This window comes from Prunus dulcis, chromosome 1, assembly GCF_902201215.1.
Source record: "Prunus dulcis chromosome 1, ALMONDv2, whole genome shotgun sequence".
Classification (NCBI taxonomy): Eukaryota; Viridiplantae; Streptophyta; class Magnoliopsida; order Rosales; family Rosaceae; genus Prunus; species Prunus dulcis.
This window is the reverse complement of record NC_047650.1, coordinates 29,589,843-29,611,963: the sequence shown is the minus strand read 5'-3', so window position 1 is coordinate 29,611,963 and position 22,121 is coordinate 29,589,843. Positions and strand designations below refer to the sequence as shown.

The window sequence follows — 22,121 nt, the reverse complement described above, 5'->3', positions numbered from 1 at the left end:
GTCTGTAATCCAAATTTTATGATTCATTTATACGCCGAATTTGATGTTGCTATAATCTGATTTTAGCGTTTCAGTGTAGCACCATGGATATTAATGTAGGAAAGTGGCTGAGCTCATTAGCTCATATTCTTGAGTGTTTGTGTCCAAAAATACGATAATAAAAAACTGAATCATTAAACATTTATATGAGGGATTACCATAAAATAAAAAGATAATGTAAAAGAGAACCTCTTACATATCTTTGTGTAGAACTGAGTGGTCGAACATTACTGAAAAACTGTAAGTTAATCTGATGATGTGTTTGTTTACAATAAAAATCAATTAAAAATTTATAGAACTGGTTCACACAACAACGAACCAGATGGTACTATATCCAAAGCAAATCAAATCCCCAATCCTAATTTGTACATCAGATTCTCGACAACCTGTAAAACAAATTTCAAGTGACAGCTTGTAAAAACATGAGCAAACCCACACTCCCACATGCCGACCAACAATGGGAATCCATATTCCATAGCAACACCCACCCGCAAAGCAATAATATTAACACTTGTCCTGCCCCGAATTACCCTCAAGACGTCTACGTATGTCCCTTCGTAATATCTCAATGTATTCCTGCACAAGTGGAAAGGAGGAAATTATCAAAATATGGTAAGGATAGCATCTTCTGAAGAAGAGACACATATGTCAAAGCATAGAACACGTACTCTAGAGAGACCATCGTCCCTGCACAACTCATCCACAAGTTCTTGTGGACCGCTTCCTCTGCCAGACAGCTCAACTGAATTTTCAACTACAGCGTGAAAAACATCTCCTGGTGCATTCAGGTTCCCAATCCTCTGAACCACTTCTTGCAGGTTAATCTATGGAGCATGAAACGGAAAAAAAATAATAAAAAATTACAATTCATGGCTTAATTCAGAAAAAAAGAAGAAAAAAGAAACCAACACCTTATGCATATCAATTGATTTAGGTCCGAATAATATTGGTTTTGCATCAGATATAGGGTAAAAGTAATAGTTCCACAAACAGACTACACATACAGAAGTTATTCCCCAGATACAAACCATACCAAGCAACCACTGCAAAATCAACTTTAATTCCCACGATAGAAGCAGATAATGTTAAGAGTGAAACTTAACATGTGCATGTAAAGTAAAACACCACATTTATGGCAAAAACAACGTATCTATTTTTTTTTTTTAAAAAGAGAAATTTAATTCAAATCAGTATGAAACCTAGTATATGCTGATTCACTATAACTCTTAGTCTAGGCATTAAATTCCCTCTCAAGCTAAGTGGTCCATGCAGGATTTGACCAGCAGCACATAACAACTAATATCTGCAATCTAGAAACGAGCTTTAGATGAATATACAAGCTATGAAGTCCATACAAACCTCAGGATTTGGGACATTATCATCTCTGCTAAGACTTCTCTCATTGTATGGTTGATGAGATTCAGGTTCCAAAACAGGGTTTGGTTGGCCGAGAGTGGACCCAGCCCCAAGGGCTCGAGATACAATGGGCATCATTTGTTGGAACATCCTGGACATGTCAATCCCGCCACCTTGGCCTCCTCCAAGTCCTGCAAACATGTTTCCAATATCTTGGCTGTCAACCTGTTCAACAATCTGATTGACAGCATTCCTCATCTGTGGACTCTGTGTAAAGCTCTGCAACATATTCCTCAATGCATCAGGAGAACCCGCTCCAGTTTGCTCTGAAACACCTGCCAACAAACCATTCAGGGCAGGACTACGCAGAACCTGAGACATCACGCTTCCCATATCAACTTGGTCAACAGGACCTTGCGCTCCCAATGTTCTACCATCTCTGACCTGGCCAATAGCAGGGGCTGTTTGTCTTGCAGGCTCATCACTTGTGTTCATCCTACTTACAGCAGAACCACGAGATGCAAGAGACTGCAAAACTTGCTGACCACCTGTTACTTGCTGATTCTGATTGATGGGAGCACTAGCCATTCCGCCATCACCATTCTTGGCCAGTGGTTTTTGCTGCCTGCCTTGTCTCTGATTGGATCAATGATACAGTCTCAGTCTCAATAAGAATCTAAGTGTAAGTTGATTGCAGATTAATTTTTTTAATTATTTATTTTTGTTTTGTTAGGTGGAAGCCTAAAAACAGACAAACCAGTAGAATCTACACCCTAAATGCTTACCCAAGCACTACATCCCACATAATATGGCCTAGTATATCTACTTTAATGAACTGCTGAAATAACAGTCCCAGTAGCCAACTTACCAAGACCAGCAGTAAATGCATAATGGAATAATTGTGGACCATGGGACACAAATTTTATTCAAGCTCATTTCTTGCTTAAAGCTATAAAACGGATGCAAAAATATCATACCTTACGGTCCAAAACTCCAAGTCCTAATCCAAGTGGAACAGCTTCTGTACCCTCAGTCATATCATGCTTCTCACTGGATTGTGAACCACTTTCTTTCTCATCTTTTCTCGCCAAGGTATTTTGTCCACTTGAAGAGCTTAGAGGACCTCCAGCTGGGAATCTTGAATCATCTTTCAAGGTAGGAACACTTCCTGAATCCTGACAATTACTAACTTTGTCAGATGAAGGTTGGGGATTGGGTTACATCAATGAAAGAATCAACCAAACCATAGAAAGGGTGACTCCAAGAATGCGCGAAAAATAATACCTTCTGACCTCCACCTTCAGATGTGCAACCAGGTAGCAGCACACTAGATTGCCCAGCTCCATCAACAAATGCAGTACTGGGCCGTTCACTTCCTGCATCATTACGCGATTCAAAGCCAACAGATGAACTCTGAACATTGGGTTCCTCTTGACCTGATTACAGGAAAAAAAAAAAAAAAAAAAAACTTAGGAGAATTAGAGTGACACTATGCATCCACCAGAATCCAAAGCACATACGGCAAGGTACCTGATTGAACTGCGTCTTCTCCTTGCATATTGCCAACCAAATTTCTAATATGTGAATTAAGTTCAGAAACAATGGAGGAAAGTGAGGAGTCGGAAGGCGGCTGTGAAGCAGAAAGACCTGGTTGTGACACACCAGAGATTGCAATACCAGTTTGGGATGTTGGCATAGTGCCAGCAATTACATTTCTCACTGGCAGCACCCGTGCACCTGAATCTCTAGACACAGACCCATTACGATGTTCTCTTGGCATACCCTCCCCATTACTTCCCCTAGCACCACCAACTGCAGAAACAATTGGCGCAAGTGAGGTACCTGATGATAAAAGCGTTACATTGCTACATAAAAGGTACATAGGCCAAGTCAATGATGAATTTTGCTTACCAGCATGTATATGAATGTTTACATTCCTTGGAGCACTTCCAACACCAACAGGACCAAAAGTCATAGGATTTGATTGAGGTACAGAACCACCAAGCATTGTGCTTGTTTGAAGAGGAAAAGGCTGCAAATAACACACAATTCACCAGGCTCAGTTGACATCTAAGCCAGCTCAATCATTTAAAACAAAATTACCCAAAGCTCAACGAAGGGCTATACCAACAAGCAGGAGAAAATGCCTTGTTACAATGACTAGAATTATTGAACTAATGGCTATTACTTTTAACTTCTCCACTACATTATATCAGGGTTACTTCCCAATACCTATCTTTTTCACTGGATTCATTCAGTTATAACATGTCTTGCTTAATCCATATGTGATATCATGTAGAGAAAATGAATACATTATATACACATCAACGAACCTGGACCATTATGGGATTAGGCCCTGATGGGGAAATATAAACTGCTGGCCCAGCATTCACAACAGCTTGTCCCTGTAGATTTTTCGGCCACCATAATTGTAAACGACTATACTCGATTATTCACATATTTACACCAAACATATTGAGATACAATAAGAACATACAGGAGACTGTCCCATACGAAGTGTCCAAATTGTCCGGCCAAGCTCAAGAAAAAGAGCACCTAAATGTTGCATTGCAAGCCCTACTTGCATAAATTCTGTCTGAATTTGGCCCCTCACAGAGGGATCTGAAGATGCTCCTTCTTGCTCCAAGCGTCCTGCAATGTGCTACAAAGTTGCAGCAAATTACAAATTAAACACATAATCAGTTAACACATACACTACCGAAGGATGAAAAGGTCCATCAATCACATTTTAACACATATCTTTATCAGGATAGAGCTTTCAATTTAATAGGGGAGTACACAGGCATTTGGAATTACATAAATAAGTTCTAAAACTTTTGAATGAATAATGTTTGGTATGTGATATGACCAAAGCACTTTCTTTAGCTTTAATATTTTTGTTACAAGGTGCTTACACCTAATTATCGAAATATGTTGTCATTCTATCCAATGCAATTGACATTGAATTGGATTGGATTCCAATCCTAGGCTGGATTGAATTTGATTCAAAAATCTACAAACCGATCAAGATTGGATAGTTCTTGTATTTAGGGATCCAATCCAAATCAGAAACAACCAAACTGGACGCTGTTTGGACCATTGAATTGGATCTAGAACACTGAAACCCATACCAGGGATGTGCTCTAGAGTGTAAATTAAAGGACGTATTCCCTGTAACTTCTAGGCATTTGGCACCACTGTTATTGAACTACCTTCAAGCCCTAAACCCTTCTTCTAACAAATGAGAAAGTTAATAACTTTTCAAAGTATTAGACTAACAAATAATTCAAGGTAACAAAATGATGACTAGGGCAATTCCTGCTGTGTGCATATGTATCACGACCATAAACAATGAAATCAACAGGGAAAAGCAAACTTAAAAGACTTCCAAGGAAAATTACAGATAGTGCAGAAACAGCATGACTGCTTAGAAGTCGCTCTGCATGACGAAGAACAATGCCCAATGCTTCAGGTGTGGGCATCCCCTGTGCATTGGAAGGTAAATTCACCCTCTGCACGTCTCCTGTGTTTGTTGCAGATAAATTTGGCTGGTAACCTACATAAATCAGGAAAGTTAGCATATGCAGTCATTTCTTACAGAATAATAACGGAATGCTTATGCTTTATCACCATTTTGTGTCAATGCCTGCTCCATTCTGTTCATAAACTCAGAGAGCGTATTCAAAGAGTCTGGAATTGGCTGAACAGGAAACAAAAGACAATAAGCAGTCATATACATGTCATCAACTGAAATACGACCAAGACATCATAATAATACCATATTCAACGAAGGAATTGGAAATGCTGCAGCTGCAGGACTTTGCACAGATTGAGGAAAAGTTTGGAATGGTTGAGCAGGAAATGCCTGTCCAGACTCTGCTTGATTTCCTCCTCGGTTCGGACCAATGACATTATGCGACCCTTCTGCATCATTTCCGTGAGGAGACTGGCCAGAATTGTTTGACTGCAGGAAAACCAACATAACTACATTAATGCTATTGCTGTCCATATGAGAATTTATACTATCCTCCTAAGGAACCAAATTACCTTACCCCTTTAGCACTTGCTACATTTTCTTCAGTTTTTCAAGATTACAACAGTTTCCAAAAAAAATACTAATAAAAAATATTATAGCTTAAGCTGCAGATGCTAAAAATAGTACTTTAATCAATTATTTTATACAGACCACAAGTGGGAATTTACAAACAATTTTCATAGATATATTAGACACATCCGGTTGTAATTTCAAGGAACATGCATTGCTCACCGAAGTAGTGGACTGTACGTTGCCTGTAACATTAGTTGTAGCCTGGCTGCCGACTCCAATAGAATTCAAAACTGCACCAATAACCTACTAAGAAAGAACATAGCATAATGAGCTTCTAGAAGTACCACTTTAAGAAACCCTTCCTGGCCCATTTATAAATATAAAGCCCATTACTTTCACAAAACAAGAAGCAAAATACGAACCCGACTAAGGTCAGGAACAATGCCTTCACCTTGGTCTCCAACATTAAATGTCCCAAGGACTACGCTGTGTGATATCTGTCCAATGCGACCACGAGGAACACCACTAGCCTCATTTCCTGCCAAATTACATCAAGAAGCTTATATAATCTCTTAGGAGGACTCTGAACCTGAAATTGCAGTACCAACATTTCCTAAAAACAAAATACTCAATTACCATTATTCACATGTGGGTCGCCAGAACTTGTCCCAGATGAAGGTTGTGACTGGGATGGTTGCCTTATAACTAAGTGCAATGTATGCCCATTTTCCAAATCTGGAAGAGGTTAAGGAATTATATGCTGAAACTGATAAATAAATGGGTAAGATGTGTAGGACAATCCATATTACAGGACAAGAAGGATCTATCATGAATACATTAGAGTTAGGACTTGGGCGGTCCCAAAAGGTTTAGTAATAGAGCTCAACTCAAGTGGTGGGATAAACAATGCTTAATGTAATACCTAAAAGAGTTTGATAACAAAAAGGAAAAAAAAATGTCATACAGTAGGCTTTGTATGTCAACATATGTATTGAGATCACAATACATTAACCAACCTCAAAGCTATAACTGATGTTAGGCACAGATCAAATTCAGTTACTCTAAATTTCAAGCATACTGCCTGAACACAGAAACACACCAAAATGATCAAAATATTTAGCAGACCTAGATATGGTTCTTAGCATGGTTGGCATATCCCAAAAAGGATACAATCATCCCCACAACGGTTAAACATATGCTCATGTATGCTCATATATATGTACATATGTATGCATGTACTTACATATATCAAAGTTGTTGCAATGTCATAATCTCAGTGTTCTTTTCAACAACAAAATCTCAGAGTTAATTCTATATACATCAAAAGCGAAATGGTAGGATACGATACTCAGAGAGAGGATGATCATCCTTTAGCACCTTTCCCCTGAAAATCAGCCGCTGCTGACCAACTGGAACACCTATTTGATTAGCTATTTTTTCCTTGAACAATGAAACTGGCATCTGAAATAAAAATTTATATATGAATATCACAAATATATAAGAAACAAGCCTGAAGAGATCATATTCTTGATGTACAAACATGTAGCTCCTAGAAACTGGTTAACAGTTTGAATATGGAAGAACAACAAAACTATAACCCATATAAGTAAGCACTATACAAGACATCACCAAATAAATAAACAGTGATCAAAATATTAAGTTAAAACAAGAAAAATAGAAATGCGAGAGGAAGACATGAGCTCACATTTTTCTCCACTTGAAAACTATATATCTGTGAGTCTAAAGTCTTAATATTGATCTCAACAGTTGAATCAGAACTTTCCCCGGCAACGTTGCCAGAACTAGAGCCTTCACTGGAGTGCTGATTTGCCATGCTAGCTGAAATGGTTTAGAAAGTAACCTCAGTTTCCAATTTTAGTAGCTACCTGTAGAAGCAATGGAACACCATTTTCTTTTTTAACTTCAAAGATAAAACTTCCTGATAGTACAAAATGTGCAGAAACAACACGGAATTTGACAAGCATAGACCAAATTCAGACACGTTTATAGATGGGCATATAACATCCCAAATGGCAGGCCATACGTAGTGAAAAATTCATGACTGCAACCTGAAGGGAAACGCTACAGAGAGAAGGGGGAAAAAGTAGAAATTGTCTGATCCAAAACGAAATAGAATCCTGATGCTATTGCTATCTTAAGCTGAATCTGAAGTTTCAAATAATATAGGAAAATGACAGATGACAGAGCAACGCCAAATATCTAGGGTTTTGCAGTCAAACCCTATAAGACTCATATTGATTTGGCATTGCATTGGAACCTCCAAATGCCGGATTCAAGATAATTGGGTTTAACGTTGGCATGCACCACAATATCAGGGCCTATATATATCGTGCTGAGACATAGAAATTCCAAGATTTTGTTTTTAAAAAAATTGATCTTCGAAAAGCAAATCTACATACCAGAGAGTCCTTTCAACCCCTACGGCGATCGCAAGCCCAACCTCGGAAAGTCCGATTCCGGTTTCGCTGTATGTGCAAGCCCTTAATTATAAACTGTGGAGGACGATGACTACGATACGTAGGAGAGAAAAGAGCCTGCAAATTTTCAAAGCCCTAAATGTAAACTTCGGGAAATTTCGGGAACCTTCGGGTCCTGTAAAACGAAAGTTGTACTACCTAGCTACTACCTATTGGCGTCTAATTTGTTTTTGCTTTTCATTTAGTTATTATTAGAATGGCTTAAAAAACAAATATTCTTTTTAAGTTAAATTTAGGAAATGGCATTCGCTGGTAATTTAAATTTAGGAATTTCGATCAAAATTTAGTAATTCTTTTTTTGTCATAATTTAGGAATTTCTGAAATATCATAATTATTTTAAGGAATGAGCGCAGGTTGAGTTGAGGGCAGATAGATAAATTCACAACAAACAGCTCCAAATTAAAAAAGAAAAATAATATCACAAGGCAACCAATAAGGTCCGGCATCAGCGATCAGTTAAATGTTAGGGTTTTGCCAAAAAAGGGCGTAAAGTATTGAGCTCCCTTTATTTTTGCACTCTAAAAAAAACCCACAATCTTTGAGTGGGAAAGAATTTAGGACATGTATTATTTACACGAGAAAACAGTAATTCTAGAAATAAATTAATGATTAAACAGAAGGAGTACTTAAAAGGAAAAAGTGTTGTATTATTATTATATATCTGTTCTGGTTGATTTGACGCAAAAAAAAAATCACAAGGCACATGTTTTGACACTTGAGTTGAAATTGGCTTTTTCCTTTGTAAATTGTAACAACCAAATATATTATAATTTATAATACTGTAGCTCTGTAGCTGTACTAATACGACTTCCATATCCATTTGAAAACGCCTGCTCTGCGTATAATTTCATAATTCATTCATTCCAATTTTCCAAACGACTGGTGCATACTTACATGAGGATACAGAAGATATCATCATTACAGTGAGAAGCTATTGTTAGTTTGTCTCTTTCCTTGTTTTTGTTTGTTACATTTGTCTCTTTCCTTTACCTACTCATAGTTGCGTCCAAAACTAATCGTTGGCCAGCGAAGTATCAGCTGTTCAATTTTCCGTTTTTAATTGCAGCTAGATTGACTGGAAGATTGAACAATAAGTCGGAGACGCAGAGAGAGAGAGAGAGAGAGAGTGAGTGTTTTTCTGTTCTAGCTAGCTATGGAACCTGAGAAGTTGTCAAGTGGAAGCAGAGGGAAGCCTATTCGATGCAGAGGTTCTTTTTTCACGAGCTTTTTAAAAACTTTTTCTTTGATTATTGGTCAACTCTCTTGCTTTGCTTATAAGTTAGAATGAATTGTCATATGATGAAAATCAAACTGATAACATTGTTGCATGCAATGCAAATCTGTGTGTAAAACAAACGGTAGCTGCGGTGAGTCGCAAACCAGGTGAGCCTCTAGTGATGGAAGAAATCATTGTGGCACCCCCAATGCCTCATGAAGTCCGCATTCGAATTATCTGTACCTCTCTGTGTCACAGCGATATCATTTTCTGGAAAATGAAGGTAGCTTATTGTCAGTCAATCAAATATCAAACCCATACTCTTTTTTCTTTTTTTTCATTCAGAAGAAATATATATATAGTTATAAGAAGTTGTTGATGCTTATCCATAGCTTTTTACTTGCTAGGACTTTCCTGGAATCTTCCCAAGAATTCTCGGTCACGAAGCCATCGGGTGAGCTCCAACCATATGGTCTTGTTATTAGCATTCGCATTTTTTGTTTCTAAGAATCACAAAGTAAAACTGTTAAATAATTAAGGGGAAGAATGAAAGACAAAAGCTAATATGCGAATATTCGTTGTAGGATTGTGGAGAGTGTTGGGGAGGATGTCAATGAAGTAACTGAAGGAGATACTGTCATCCCAACATTCATGTCGCAATGTGGAGAATGTGCAGATTGCAGATCGACAAAGAGTAACCTATGTACAAAATTCCCCTTCAAGGTCTCTCCTTTTATGCCAAGATACGAGACAAGCAGGTTCACTGACCTCAATGGGGAGGTTCTATACCATTTCTTGTTCGTGTCTAGTTTTACTGAGTATACAGTGGTAGACATAGCCCATGTCACAAAGATTGACCCTGCAGTAACTCCAAGCAGGGCCTGTCTTCTCGGCTGTGGAATATCAACCGGTATTATTTTAAATTCCTTATGCTCTGGTCTTATTCTTGAGTGACTTGATGTGGTGTTTGCAAATTTGATACTTGAATTGCCTTCAGAAACCCCATCCTTTTCTCACCAAAAATTACAACACATTATGATATTTCTCAAATTTGGATTTAGGAGTCGGTGCTGCTTGGAGAACAGCAAATGTGGAGGAGGGATCTACTGTTGCTATATTTGGACTGGGTTCAATTGGTTTAGCTGTATGCATTTGCAGAACTTACTCTGGATATCTTTTTACTTATTTGACTGAGTGTATGAGAAGGCTCACATCCATGGTTGAATTATCCAGGTTGCGGAGGGAGCAAGACTGTGTGGAGCTACTAGAATCATTGGTGTGGATGTGAACCAACAGAAATTTGAAATTGGTATTTGGATCTTATCAGAAGTAGTTGATTTTCCTTTAGGCAGTGAAAAACTCTATAATCATGGCAGAGATGCCCTCCTTTGCGGGAGGAATTTGGATAACTGTTTCTTATTGGCACAGGAAAAAAGTTTGGGCTCACTGACTTTGTCGACCCTGCAAATTGTGAGAATAAATCTGTTAGCCAGGTCTTTCTCTACAACTATTCATCAACTGTGTGGAGTTTTCATTACAGTGTTTTGTACTCTTATGCACACCTATTCTAGAGATTGAAAGTGGGTATGCTTTTGTGGCCTGGTCCTTTTCCCTTGATTGACTCTGTTAATTAGCTAAGCATTTGCAGTTTCTTTTTGACATGTACAGGTGATCATTGAGATGACTGGTGGGGGTGCGGACTATTGCTTTGAATGCGTTGGATTGGCATCATTGGTGCAAGAAGCTTACGCTTGCTGCCGAAAGGTCTCTGTCCGCCCTCACTCCTCTTCACTATCATAGCCTATCATTACTTTTGTTGAATTTCTTTCTCTTGCTGATATTTGGTCCTTTCAAGAATGTGTTCTACATCATATCGCTCCTGTATGCTGTAGTTGTTTGAAGTTGAACCAACATCAGCTCATTGCTTTATACTGAATATTTTGTTTCAACTTCAGGGTTGGGGAAAAACAGTTGTGTTAGGTGTGGACAAGCCAGCGTCACTGGTGAGCCTCCCCTCTCGAGAGATCCTTCATAGTGGAAAAAACCTAATGGGATCCTTATTCGGAGGACTCAAACCTAAATCTGATATCCCTCTTCTCCTCAATCGTTACGTGGACAAGGTGATTTAGCAGCCAACTGTTATTCAAATTGTTTTTCACCTAACTTATACCTGGAGCTGGATACCCTTCTAATTTTTTTTGTTTTTTCCACTCCATCAGGAACTACAACTTGATGAGTTTGTGACACATGAGGTGAGGTTTGAAGACATCAACAAAGCTTTTGATTTACTCATTGAAGGGCAATGTCTTCGATGTGTAATCTCTATGTGCAATGAGTAATTTGTTAGTAACAGCCTTTACTTTAATATGCACTCTCTGCTAACAATAAGCATGGACCTCCTTTATCCATTACTGCAACCACTTAAAATAAATTTTCCTACGTTACTATTACTATCTCTATACCTATTACTAATACCACTAAAGAATCCATGCAGTTATGTATATATGACGAATTTTTATCATTTTAACAAAGGAATAAAATTCAAACAAGTTATTGGGATCTCAGTGCTCAGCAAGGTTCCCAAAAAATAACAAAAAAATATTTTTTAAAAGTTTTTTTTTTTTTAGTGTTGTATTTATCTCAAATTTATTGAACTGCATAGCGAGATGGGTGATGTATTATTAAGTATCTTAAAAATTTTCATTTTTTTGTTCGAATTTTTTCTCTTTGTAACTTTACATTATGCTAAACTTTGAATTTGGTTCTCAAAAAATAAAAACTCTAAACTTTGAATTTCCTCGAAACTTTAGACAAATCAACAAAACATTGGCGTTGAACGGGTTTGCAGGGCAAATGAACCTCAAAATTATGAAAATGAAAAATTAAATAAAATTTGGTAAAGAGAAATGCGGCATTTTCACATTTCAAATTGGTCTGTATGCAATCAAACTAGACATGGGATGGAGAGGATGCAATTTCAAGCTAAGACAAGAAACAACATTCATCTTCTAGATTTTACACATCGACATTTACAATTATTAACCAAACATTCGATGGCGTATGGCATAGTGATCATTATATACGTGAACCTCCATATACTTTACCACAAAATCTAACATTCTGTAATATTTATTCTTATAAATGTTTCACTCAAATTAATAAAGCACATGGAGTATTTTATGAAATTAATTAAAATACTTAAATATTAATTCTCTACTAAATAATAATAATAATAATAATAATATAATTACTAATTAAAGTAATTAAATAAGGCTAATATCTTACTTAATTACAAATTTTAAACTAATCAAACTAATTTTAAGTCAAATTTGTTTTTTTTTAAAACCCAGTAATTAAGTAAGGATAAGATAACATTACATTTTATTATAATTTAATAATTAATTACATTTTATCAAGTAATTTATGAAATTAATTAAAATATGAATAATTCAATAAAGAATTAAAACATAATCAATAATTCAAGTAATTAAGTAAGGATAAGATATTAATTAATTACAAATATTAAACTAAACAAACTAAATTTGTATAAATAAATAAAAAGTAACAAAAATAATTAAAAGACGAGTCCTGGCGAAACTTTGCCGGCATAGGTTTATGCCAACAACTTTTGTCAGCATAGTTCTCTCCCGACGAAACATTGTAGGCATAGACCTATGTCGACAAATATTCGTTGGCATAGACCCGTGTCGGCAAATTTTCACTGGCATAGAACCGGTTACATCTTACTAACCCAAGATTGACATCGAAACCTTAATCGTAAAGCCCTAGGTCGAGTTATGTGAGTTTCCAAGCCTAATCGATTCCAGGCACTAGGTGCTAGGCGAGTTCCTTTTTTATTTTATTTTTATTTTATAATTAGTATACCCGTGCGGCTATACTCCATATTTTTTTAATAAAAAAGCGTATAGCCGGGTGGCTTTACTAGGGTTCATTTTTTTAATTTTTTTTTATAAATAGTATAGCCGTTCGGCTATACTTTTTACATAGATACTGTGATTTTTTTTAAAAAAAAATTTGTTTTTCCTCGATTTTTGTTTATCAACAAGAGTAGTTTGGAGCAATATCCATTATTATTAGGGCAATTAAATGACTCTCTATTGTCCTCTTTTGAGTTTTTACTTTTCCATATTTACTATCCATATAAATAATTTTGCATTTTCATGTTTAATACTCGTATTGTACAAATACGTACGTATTTTTCATATTTAATAATCTTATTTTTTACAAAATTTTATATAATACACACAAAATTCACGTATTATACAAAAAATACTCACATATTATTGAATAAAAATAAAATATATTAAAATAGTTAAATACTAATTATTCATTAAGTAAATAATAATTAAAACATAACTACTAATTAAAATAATTATAAAATAAAAATTCAGATTATGCTATTCAATGGGTAAAGCCGAGCGACTATACATCTTCAAAAAAATCTATTTCTACAGTATTACCGCACATCTATACTTGTGAAATATTCTATTTATAGGTTATAGCCGGACAACTATACTCCTTTCACAAAAACGCACGCTAGGCTTTACTGGGGTCTTTTTTTTAAAATTCTTTTTTATAAATTTTAGGGTATAGCCGAATGACATATATTCTATTTATAGGGTATAGCCACATGGCTATACTTTTGTTCACAAAAACACGCACGAGGCGCTAGAAGGGTCCCCTTTTTTTTAATTCATAAATCGTATCGCCGGGTGGCTATACTTTAAACAAATTCTAATTACAGGGTATAGCGGGGCGGCTGTAATTGTGAAATATTCTTTTTATAGGGTATAGCTGGACGACTATACTACTTTCACAAAAACACGCGCTAGGCGGGTCCCTTTTTTTTCTCTTTTTTTTAAAAATATATAGTATAGCCGTTCAGCTATATCCCGAATTTTTGTAATAAAAAAGCGTATAGCCGGAGGGCTTTACTGGGGTCATTTTTTTATAAATAATATAGCCGGTCGGCTATACTTCGGTTTTGTTTTAATAAAACGGTATAGCCCGGCGGCTTTACTGGGGTCATTTTTTTAGTTCTTTTTTATGAGATGTATAGCTGACCGGCTATACCCTTTACATAGATAATGTGATTATTATTTTTTATTGTTTTTCCCCAATACATTTTTTATCCACAATAGTAGTTTAGAGCATTATCCATTACTATTAGGCAATTACTCGACTCTCTACAGTCAAATTTTTAATTTTTAATTTTTCAGAGTTATTACCCGAATTTAGAATTTTGCATTTTCATGTTTAATATTCGTATTGTACATGTGCGTATGTATTTTTTATGTTTAAATGCTTTTATTTTACAAAATTTTCACTAATACTCACAAAATTCGCGTATTATACACAAAATACTCACATATTATTGAATAAAATAAAACATATTAAAATAATTTAATACTAATTATTCATGAATTAAATAATAATTAAAACATAACTACTAATTAAAGTAATTAAAAAAGAGAAATTCAGATTATGCTATTGAATGGGTATAGCCGCCCGGCTATACTTACAAAAAATCTATTTATAGCCCGACTATACTCGTGAAATATTCTATTTATAGGGTATAGCGCCACAGCTATACATGTGATATATTCTATTTATAAATAAAAATGAGTATAGCCGGACAGCTTTACTGGAGTAATTTTTTTAAAATTCTTTTTTATAAATAGTATGGCCGGGCGGCTATACTCTAGATTTTAATAAAAAAGAGTATAGCCTATAGGCTTTACCGGGGTCATTTTTTTTAAAGTTCTTTTTTATAAATAGTATATCCATGAGGCAATGCTTCAGTTTTTTTCAATAAAAAATGTATAGCCGGGCGGCTTTACTGGGGTCTTTTTTTAAATTCTTTTTTATAAAAAGTATAGCCATGCGGCGATACTCTTTATATAGATACTGTGATTTTTTTTCTCTTTTTTTTTCTCCATTTTTTTTTACCGACAAGAGTAGTTTAGAGCATTATCCATTACTATCAGGCAATTACACGACTCTCTATTGTCTCATTTTGAATTTTTACTTTTCCAAAGTTATTACGCGTATATATAATTTAGCATTTTCACATTTAATACTCGTATTGTACATGCACGTGCCTATTTTTCATGTTTAATACACTTTTTTTTTGCAAAATTTCCAATAATACTCATAAAATCACGTATTATACGCAAAATACTCACATATTACGAAATATATATATATATATATATTAATATAGTGAAATACTAATTATTCATTAAGTAAATAATAATTAAAATATAACTACTAATTAAAATAATTAAAAAAGAGAATTTCAGATTATGCTATTCAATGGGTTGCGGCTATACGTTTAAACGGCTATACTTGTGAAATATTCTATTTCTAGGTTATAGCCGCACGGCTATATTCTCCACACACACAAAGGCACCAGGCTCTAGGCGGGTCCCCTTTTTTTCCATAAATAGTATGGCCGTGGGCCTATACTCCCCTTTTTTTTTTCTTTTTTTTTTAATAAAAACGAGTTTAGCCGAACAGCGGTACTCCGGCCATTTTTTAATTCTTTTTTATAAAGTAATTGGCTTGCAGAATACTGAACCTGAAGTTCCCAGCTCTTACTTGTCTAGGTAATACCATGCTCAATTCTCATGATTATTGTTTTTTCTTTTATCAGGATATGCTCTCTCTTTCGGTGGCATTGCTTTGATTACTTATTGATTATTTTGGCAGGTTAGTGCAAAACACATTTGAGGATCTGGAAGACAGTGGATGCATCAAGATGAATGAAGACAATGTAGAGCCAACGATGCTGGGTTCAATAGCATCCCAGTATTATCTTAGCTACATGACTGTATCAATGTTTGGTTCGAACTGACGCAGCACAAGCAACAAAGGTCTCAAGCGAAACCTTGAGTAACAAGAAAAACTGGAATCCACTAGAAAATTAAGAGAAGCTCTCTTAGAATAATGTTATTAAAAACTGAGTTGATAGAAACGTTAGACAAACCTGTCTAAATACACAATTCTCAACACCCTCAACCCTTCAACTGCTAGGGGAGTTATTACATAAAACTGAAAAAACAGAATTAATTCGGAGACTTAACTACGTAACTCCGAAACTGTCCAAAACAGAATTTATTGGAAAATTAACTACCAAACTTTGACTGCAGTTTGGAAGGCCAAACGACCTCAGAATGCCAAATTCCATCATATGTCACGGCAAAGCAGTGAGTTAGACTCGTGGCGTCGTTCCCTTTCCGAAATGGGATTTTGCGTCCTAATCGGAGCTCGGACAACAAATCTGCAAATTCCCACTACGTCCTTTTTCTAGCTCATCTGTTCTACATCACGAACAAAGGATCAGATACATCGCTTGAAGTAAGAAATGGTTCTTCGAAGATTTTTATTCAGCATTTTAATTTCTCGCTTTTACTTTTTATGCTGTTATGCTTAAGAAGGTTCTGTACTAAAGATCGTCTTGCATATCCTATCTGCTGCTTCTGAATATAATGAACTTCCTGTGCGGCATAACGAGGTAATTAGTCTATGGTTGTCTCTTACTTGGGTACGTACTTGGCTTTTTATTTATTTTATGGATTCATAATGAGGCACACACTTGAGTGACTAGATCCATTAACCGTGGATTCTGAAAATGGAGACAATTAACACTTGACCTATACAACTAGCTTGTGACCGAAGTGGTTTCAGTCAGTCCTATTTATTAAGAAAGGGCATATAAAACATATAATATGTCTCAGTCATATGGAATCGTTCTTCCTCCATACAAATTTGCTAACAAGAATATGTTTTTCTTTGCATACCACAAAGACAACAAAATGTTCTACGTCGAATAAGTTTAGTTACCCCAACAGATGTCACCAAATAATGGAGACTATTGCCACTGTTTTTTGTAGAAACATGTCAAAGCCAATCTGCTATTTCAGGTTAGAGTTTGCCTTCACCTATATGTTTTTCAAATACAAACTTCATGCCATTTTCCTTTTTAGTTCTCTCATCTCATCGTTTTATTCTCTTACCATGCATGAAATCTGCATTCAGGCACATTTCTCGCTGTTAGAATTACCAATCAGTGGTTACACATCACAGACTTGAAGTCAGTATTGGATCAAATTATACGAATCCTCCAGGCCATGCTAGATTTATGTGTAACAGTGGGTGGATTTCAAGCTCAATTACTTGCATGCATCTTCTGCAAATGGTCATGCAGGTATTCTTCTTAGTAGTTATAATTCTGACTTCTTAGTAGTAGTACTTGCCTAAAATAAAAGACGAGTACTAGTGCAAATTGGGCATTCTGCCTTGTTTATATTATTACATTCTACAGCCAGCATATGAGTTGATTAGTTAGAGATGTTAATCGGCAATGCTGAGAACCCTTGAATGTTGTTAGTCCATGCCTCTTTCCTGTATTGTTTATCTTGTTAATCCTCCAAGAGAAGCTCCTCTTTTGTGTTTTTCATTTTTCACAGTACATTACACTAAAAAAAATATAGGGCCATTTCAGGAGGACTCAAACCTTGTACAAAACCACAAGTAAGAAATTCCAGGTGTTAATATCATTGAGGATTTTGTATCCTGAATAATCAACTAGAAAATTGATGCCTGCCCATAACAATTTAGTATTGTCTTATTTATGTAGATTTATCTGGCCTGAGGAAGGGTTGGATGTGAGTTAACCAGACCTTCAGAGACCCCTAAAACATGAGAAATTATGACTTGCTCTTTAAAGCGTTGTTAGAGGGGCCACTTTGGAATTTAGCCATATTTTTGTCTGTAAGGATAATGTGCAGCACTTGCACTTAAATGCAGGGAAGAAAATATTAAATAGATATTTAGGACACTGCAAATCCACTAGATGCGCCAGTGAAGTAGATATTGGGGGAGTCCTTGGTTTTCTTTGATGAACCAAAATGCCTTAGCCTGTACACCCCCGAAACTGCATCCCTTGGTATTTCCCATTCTATGGTTGCTGTGCCATATAAGGTACTGTTGTCTACTTTCCACTTGAAAAACAGGCAGAAATCATCATCATCGTAAACCGGAACCCAATGTTTTCCTTGAAGCAGCTCTACCACTGCAAATGTGCCTTCTGTCAATAGGTCATATCTTGGATTTGCACTCCAAAATGTGGCAATTGGTCTATCTCCCTTTTTGAATGAGCCACTTTTTGGTAAAATGATATCTTGTTTCATATCTCCAAAGTTTGTATGCGGGGGAGGTAAGTCTCCAGTAGGTTCAAGTAAAAGTCTGAGTTGCACAGAGGAAAGATCTGGTGGTGAGGGACCTTTAGTGATTTTTTCTCCCTTTGCCATTGCTTTGGCTAATTTCTCAAATTCTTGGATGTATGCTGATAACGTGTGAGGACCATAGAGAGTGGAAGCAGCCTGCAGATTCCATTATGCATTGAGAATTAATGTAGGATTGCGATCACTGCAAAGTTAAGTTATTGTTTCCCCTGGATCCATTTGGCCAAATTCATTAAACAGATGAGTATGTACCTCATATCTCTGTTGCGCGTATTCCTCAAAAGTTGCAATGTATTGGGAATAAGTATTTGTGAGGCCTGCTATTACAATGTGGGTTTCGTCATCAAATTCACCATTGCTGTTGCTTATCAATGTCTCCTTGACTGCTTCCCTTAGCCGCCTGCCCGCCATTGTGGTGAATTCTGCAAGGTTCAGTAGCTTCCTTAGAGCTTGCTGACATGTGTCACGTGTGAGGGGTCTTAGGTTCTAGGTTTAAGATTGATTTGTGGAGTAAATTGTAAGGGATTGTCAGTATTGTTGGGACGAGGCTGCCTAAGTCTGTTGGACTGAGTGTGCTGTCCTGCCCTATCAAGACAAGTTCATAGGAACAAGATGCTGAGCTCGGTAAATGGGGTGGGGTCGAGGTTTCCTTGAATGGTATAGTTATTTGGAGAAAATGGTCTTGCTATCATGGTTAATGTCGGCTCTTTTGCCGAGCCGAGACACAAAGAATTACTAGTTATGGGAAGCAGTGATCGCATTGAGCAATGAATAGCGCACATGTGATTAAGACAGACAGGTATGAAGTTGTAGTGGGCTGTGAAATTAATTAAAGTGAAAGAGTACTAACCTCCTGGGACAGAAAGTATGATCAGCTTCCCCAACCTGAGCATTTGAATAGGAAGGATTGCAGGCTGCATGCATTTGAACCGTAATTAGAGAATGTTTGTCAGCCTGCCTGCTATGCTAATGCTACAATATTAATATTAATCCCTAGTTTCTAAGTAAGTAGTTGTAATTCTAAATAAATGAATATTACGTCTGCAAAGAAAATCCAATTGGTTTTCCCCCAACAACGCAAGTAACAGGCAAAAGTCCTGTCTTACCGCCCATGCATAAGGTACAAACATTTCGCCAGTGTCGAGCAGAACTGTCTTGGGCTTTTGGCAGTCGACTTGATATGGGGTAGGTTTTTTTAAAGCATCCCTCAGTTTTCTCCACAACTTATTGATCTGAAAAACAGAGGATTGGTTAAGATGTAGCAATACAAGACAAGACCATAAAGTAAAGTGGTTTAGGCCAAAAGTGCTGTTGCTGCTGCTGCTGCTGACCTTTGTATCGCCTTGCTGGAAGCCGAAGGCACCGGGTCCATCTGTAGTCCCGGCGGCAAAACCAGGACCGAGCGCAGCGGGGCATGTCTTAACTTTCTTGTTTCCATCTAATAATTCAACCTCAATATCGGTGAAGTTGAGGTACACGTGGCGATAGTCAATAGTCCCGGTGAGTTGCTGTGTAGCCGTCGTGAATAGATGAGCAGCCTTTTGAAATTGTCTCTCCCCTATAATTTTGGTGCTGAGTATTTCATCTGGGTAGCCAGGTCCACGGCCCAGGCAAAGCAGGTCGTTCCCATGACAGGAGGAGTGATTGAAGTCGCAGGGTCTTCCAGAATCGGTGCAAAAAGCTCCAAGCACATTTGGGGTCACATCCCCAACATTTGATTGGCAAAAAGCTCCCACGAACAGCGACCCGTTGTTCTTCCTCACCTTAGACTCTCGGCTGCTTGTTTTACCGCAGAGCTTTCCTCCTGTGGCTTTCATGCTTTGCGCCTTCTTTATTAGTGATAATAGTGACGCGCTACTATCTGCATTAATTAATGGATACACTCGTGAGTCATATATACAGCTTATATAATTACAAGGCTACTGATTTACTAACAATAATAATACATAGTAATTACCAGCTGATGTGGTAGACGAGGAGGAAGAGGAGGAGAACCAGTCCTCGAAGAATCGAGCAGCGGCACCTTTGTTGTCTCCACTGATGAGGAGGTTGTTTTTGCTCATGGAGGTTCCGTGTGTGGCAAACCAGCTGAAAGCTCCAACGCTCTTCCCGCTTGCATCATCCACAAACTTCAACAGAGTCATGAGGGTGTCAACGTTGCTTGGATACCTGGCTCTCTCCTCCGCCGGGTTTAGCAGATAAGCACTTGGGCTCCTGTTTATTCCCGCGTTTACCACATCCCCTGTAAACCCATAAAAATCAACTCAATTCAGAAAAAAAAAAAAAAAAAAAAAAAAAAAAAAAAAAAAAAAAGAGAGTAAAACTTGACTTGGTGTGGGGGGTGGTGGGGGTGGGGGGGTCAATGGTGGTCACCTTCGTTGATGAAAACAGAAGCAGGCTTGAGGTTGTGATGAGCCTGAACAATGCTCTGCTCAATTGCATTCACAATGGCATCGAAGGATTGTTGGACAAACCCCAAAGATGTTATAGAGTAAACCAGATACTGCAGATAACCCCCTGGTCCAGCGTGAGTGTGAATCCCACTAATCGCCACATTTTCTTCCGTATACAAATCTCCGAACCTTCCAAATCAAATTTATATAAATAAATGGGAACATTAATTAATATCAACATACGTGACTAATAAGTAGCTGAAAGTATACTGTAGTATATACACCTTGATTTGAGTTTGTCCAGCACTTTAATGTTAACGAGTTGTGAAGCCATCCCGGCGTCAAGATTAACAAAGGCAAACCTTGGACCTTGGGAACTCTCGGCGACGATGAAAGTCCTTGCCCTGAGTCGGAAATGTACACCGGCAGTCGACTGGTCCATGTTGGCATAACCCATCATGTTCACCCCGGCTGCTGGCCCAGTCATGTCATAGCTTCCCACTCCAATCAAATACCCTTCGCCATTGCATCTCCTAATTACACCTATACCCACAATAATCATAATAATAAGTGATGAAAAAAGAGACGAGTGCTGCTCTTGAATTTTGCCTCTCGTCTTCATGTTTGATCTCAAATTAAATGATGACCATAGAGCTGTATATATATCTTATATATATGAAGCTTGGTCGATACAGTGTAGAATTTATATATTTATTTTTGTTGGGCGCTGAATTCTCTTTTCTTAGTATGTAGTGATCACTTCCATGGCTGGCTTGTTTCAATCAACCCAAAACAAAAGTGGGTAGCAGTTTATAGTTTTTGGAGTCCAAGTTGGCACAAGAGCATCTCTTCTTGGTTGCTCCGCCGCATGCAAGAGAGATGAGATGGACAAGGTTTGGTCTTGTCCATTTGTGTGGGCTTTGGGTGCCTTTAGCCGCCATTTAAGCACATATATGATATCTGATTTGGTTGCGTGGAAATTTTTATTAACACCCTGTTGCTATTGCATGCTTCTGCACTAATTAACTTATATGGTGAATCTCTAAGCCACATGAAAGTGAGTCGACCATGCCATGTATAATGGATATTTGAATCTGTCCCCACAGCCACTCACCCAAATGAGTGTGCGTCAACAAATGGTGCTTACCGTAACTTTCCCTTGGTAGGCAATCATATGTGTCCGTCATTTTATATTCTATAAAAAAAATAGAAAAATAAAAAGATAAGTTTCATTCGTGGTCATTAGTTGTGAAGTCTAAGCATTCAACAAAATTATCAAATTTAGGCATTTTAAGATATGA

At 37.1% G+C, this 22,121-nt stretch overlaps 3 protein-coding genes across 10 annotated transcripts; 1 reads left to right on the top strand and 2 right to left on the bottom strand.

Moving 5' to 3' along the window:
- Positions 1–212: 212 nt before the first annotated feature.
- On the bottom strand, positions 213–8,102 carry LOC117629605 (ubiquitin-like domain-containing protein CIP73). Of its 6 annotated transcripts, none has more exons than XM_034362137.1 (18): positions 7,864–8,102; positions 7,149–7,329; positions 6,787–6,904; positions 6,080–6,178; positions 5,866–5,981; positions 5,663–5,746; positions 5,174–5,359; positions 5,026–5,095; positions 4,797–4,951; positions 3,893–4,057; positions 3,729–3,800; positions 3,307–3,427; positions 2,926–3,237; positions 2,680–2,831; positions 2,373–2,570; positions 1,399–2,031; positions 708–863; positions 213–615 (listed from the first exon to the last, which is right to left on the bottom strand). In XM_034362137.1, the coding sequence occupies exons 2-18, from the start codon at positions 7,275–7,277 to the stop codon at positions 544–546; spliced, it is 2,838 nt and encodes a 945-aa protein (XP_034218028.1). In that variant the 5' UTR covers positions 7,278–7,329; positions 7,864–8,102; the 3' UTR covers positions 213–543. The 6 variants fall into 6 exon arrangements, with proteins under 6 accessions (XP_034218028.1, XP_034218054.1, XP_034218045.1 ...); XM_034362163.1 differs by having other exon boundaries at positions 2,926–3,207; positions 7,149–7,282; positions 7,864–8,096; XM_034362154.1 differs by having other exon boundaries at positions 2,926–3,207; positions 7,864–8,094.
- A 710-nt stretch (positions 8,103–8,812) lies between these two features.
- On the top strand, positions 8,813–11,611 carry LOC117636442 (alcohol dehydrogenase-like 7). Of its 3 annotated transcripts, XM_034370936.1 has the most exons (10): positions 8,973–9,150; positions 9,305–9,441; positions 9,566–9,612; positions 9,743–10,068; positions 10,220–10,302; positions 10,392–10,467; positions 10,587–10,651; positions 10,827–10,922; positions 11,114–11,278; positions 11,378–11,611. In XM_034370936.1, the coding sequence occupies exons 1-10, from the start codon at positions 9,096–9,098 to the stop codon at positions 11,495–11,497; spliced, it is 1,170 nt and encodes a 389-aa protein (XP_034226827.1). In that variant the 5' UTR covers positions 8,973–9,095; the 3' UTR covers positions 11,498–11,611. The 3 variants fall into 3 exon arrangements, with proteins under 3 accessions (XP_034226843.1, XP_034226836.1, XP_034226827.1); XM_034370952.1 differs by lacking the exons at positions 11,114–11,278; positions 11,378–11,611 and adding an exon at positions 8,813–8,878 and having other exon boundaries at positions 9,009–9,150; positions 10,587–10,742; XM_034370945.1 differs by lacking the exons at positions 11,114–11,278; positions 11,378–11,611 and adding an exon at positions 8,814–8,878 and having other exon boundaries at positions 9,009–9,150; positions 10,587–10,738.
- Positions 11,612–18,013: 6,402 nt separating this feature from the next.
- Positions 18,014–21,442, bottom strand: LOC117615723 (neutral ceramidase 2-like). The gene is made up of 8 exons (XM_034344860.1): positions 21,105–21,442; positions 20,801–21,009; positions 20,385–20,669; positions 19,759–20,309; positions 19,534–19,659; positions 19,278–19,341; positions 18,680–18,849; positions 18,014–18,565 (listed from the first exon to the last, which is right to left on the bottom strand). The coding sequence occupies exons 1-8, from the start codon at positions 21,440–21,442 to the stop codon at positions 18,014–18,016; spliced, it is 2,295 nt and encodes a 764-aa protein (XP_034200751.1).
- Between the last annotated feature and the right edge of the window lie 679 nt (positions 21,443–22,121).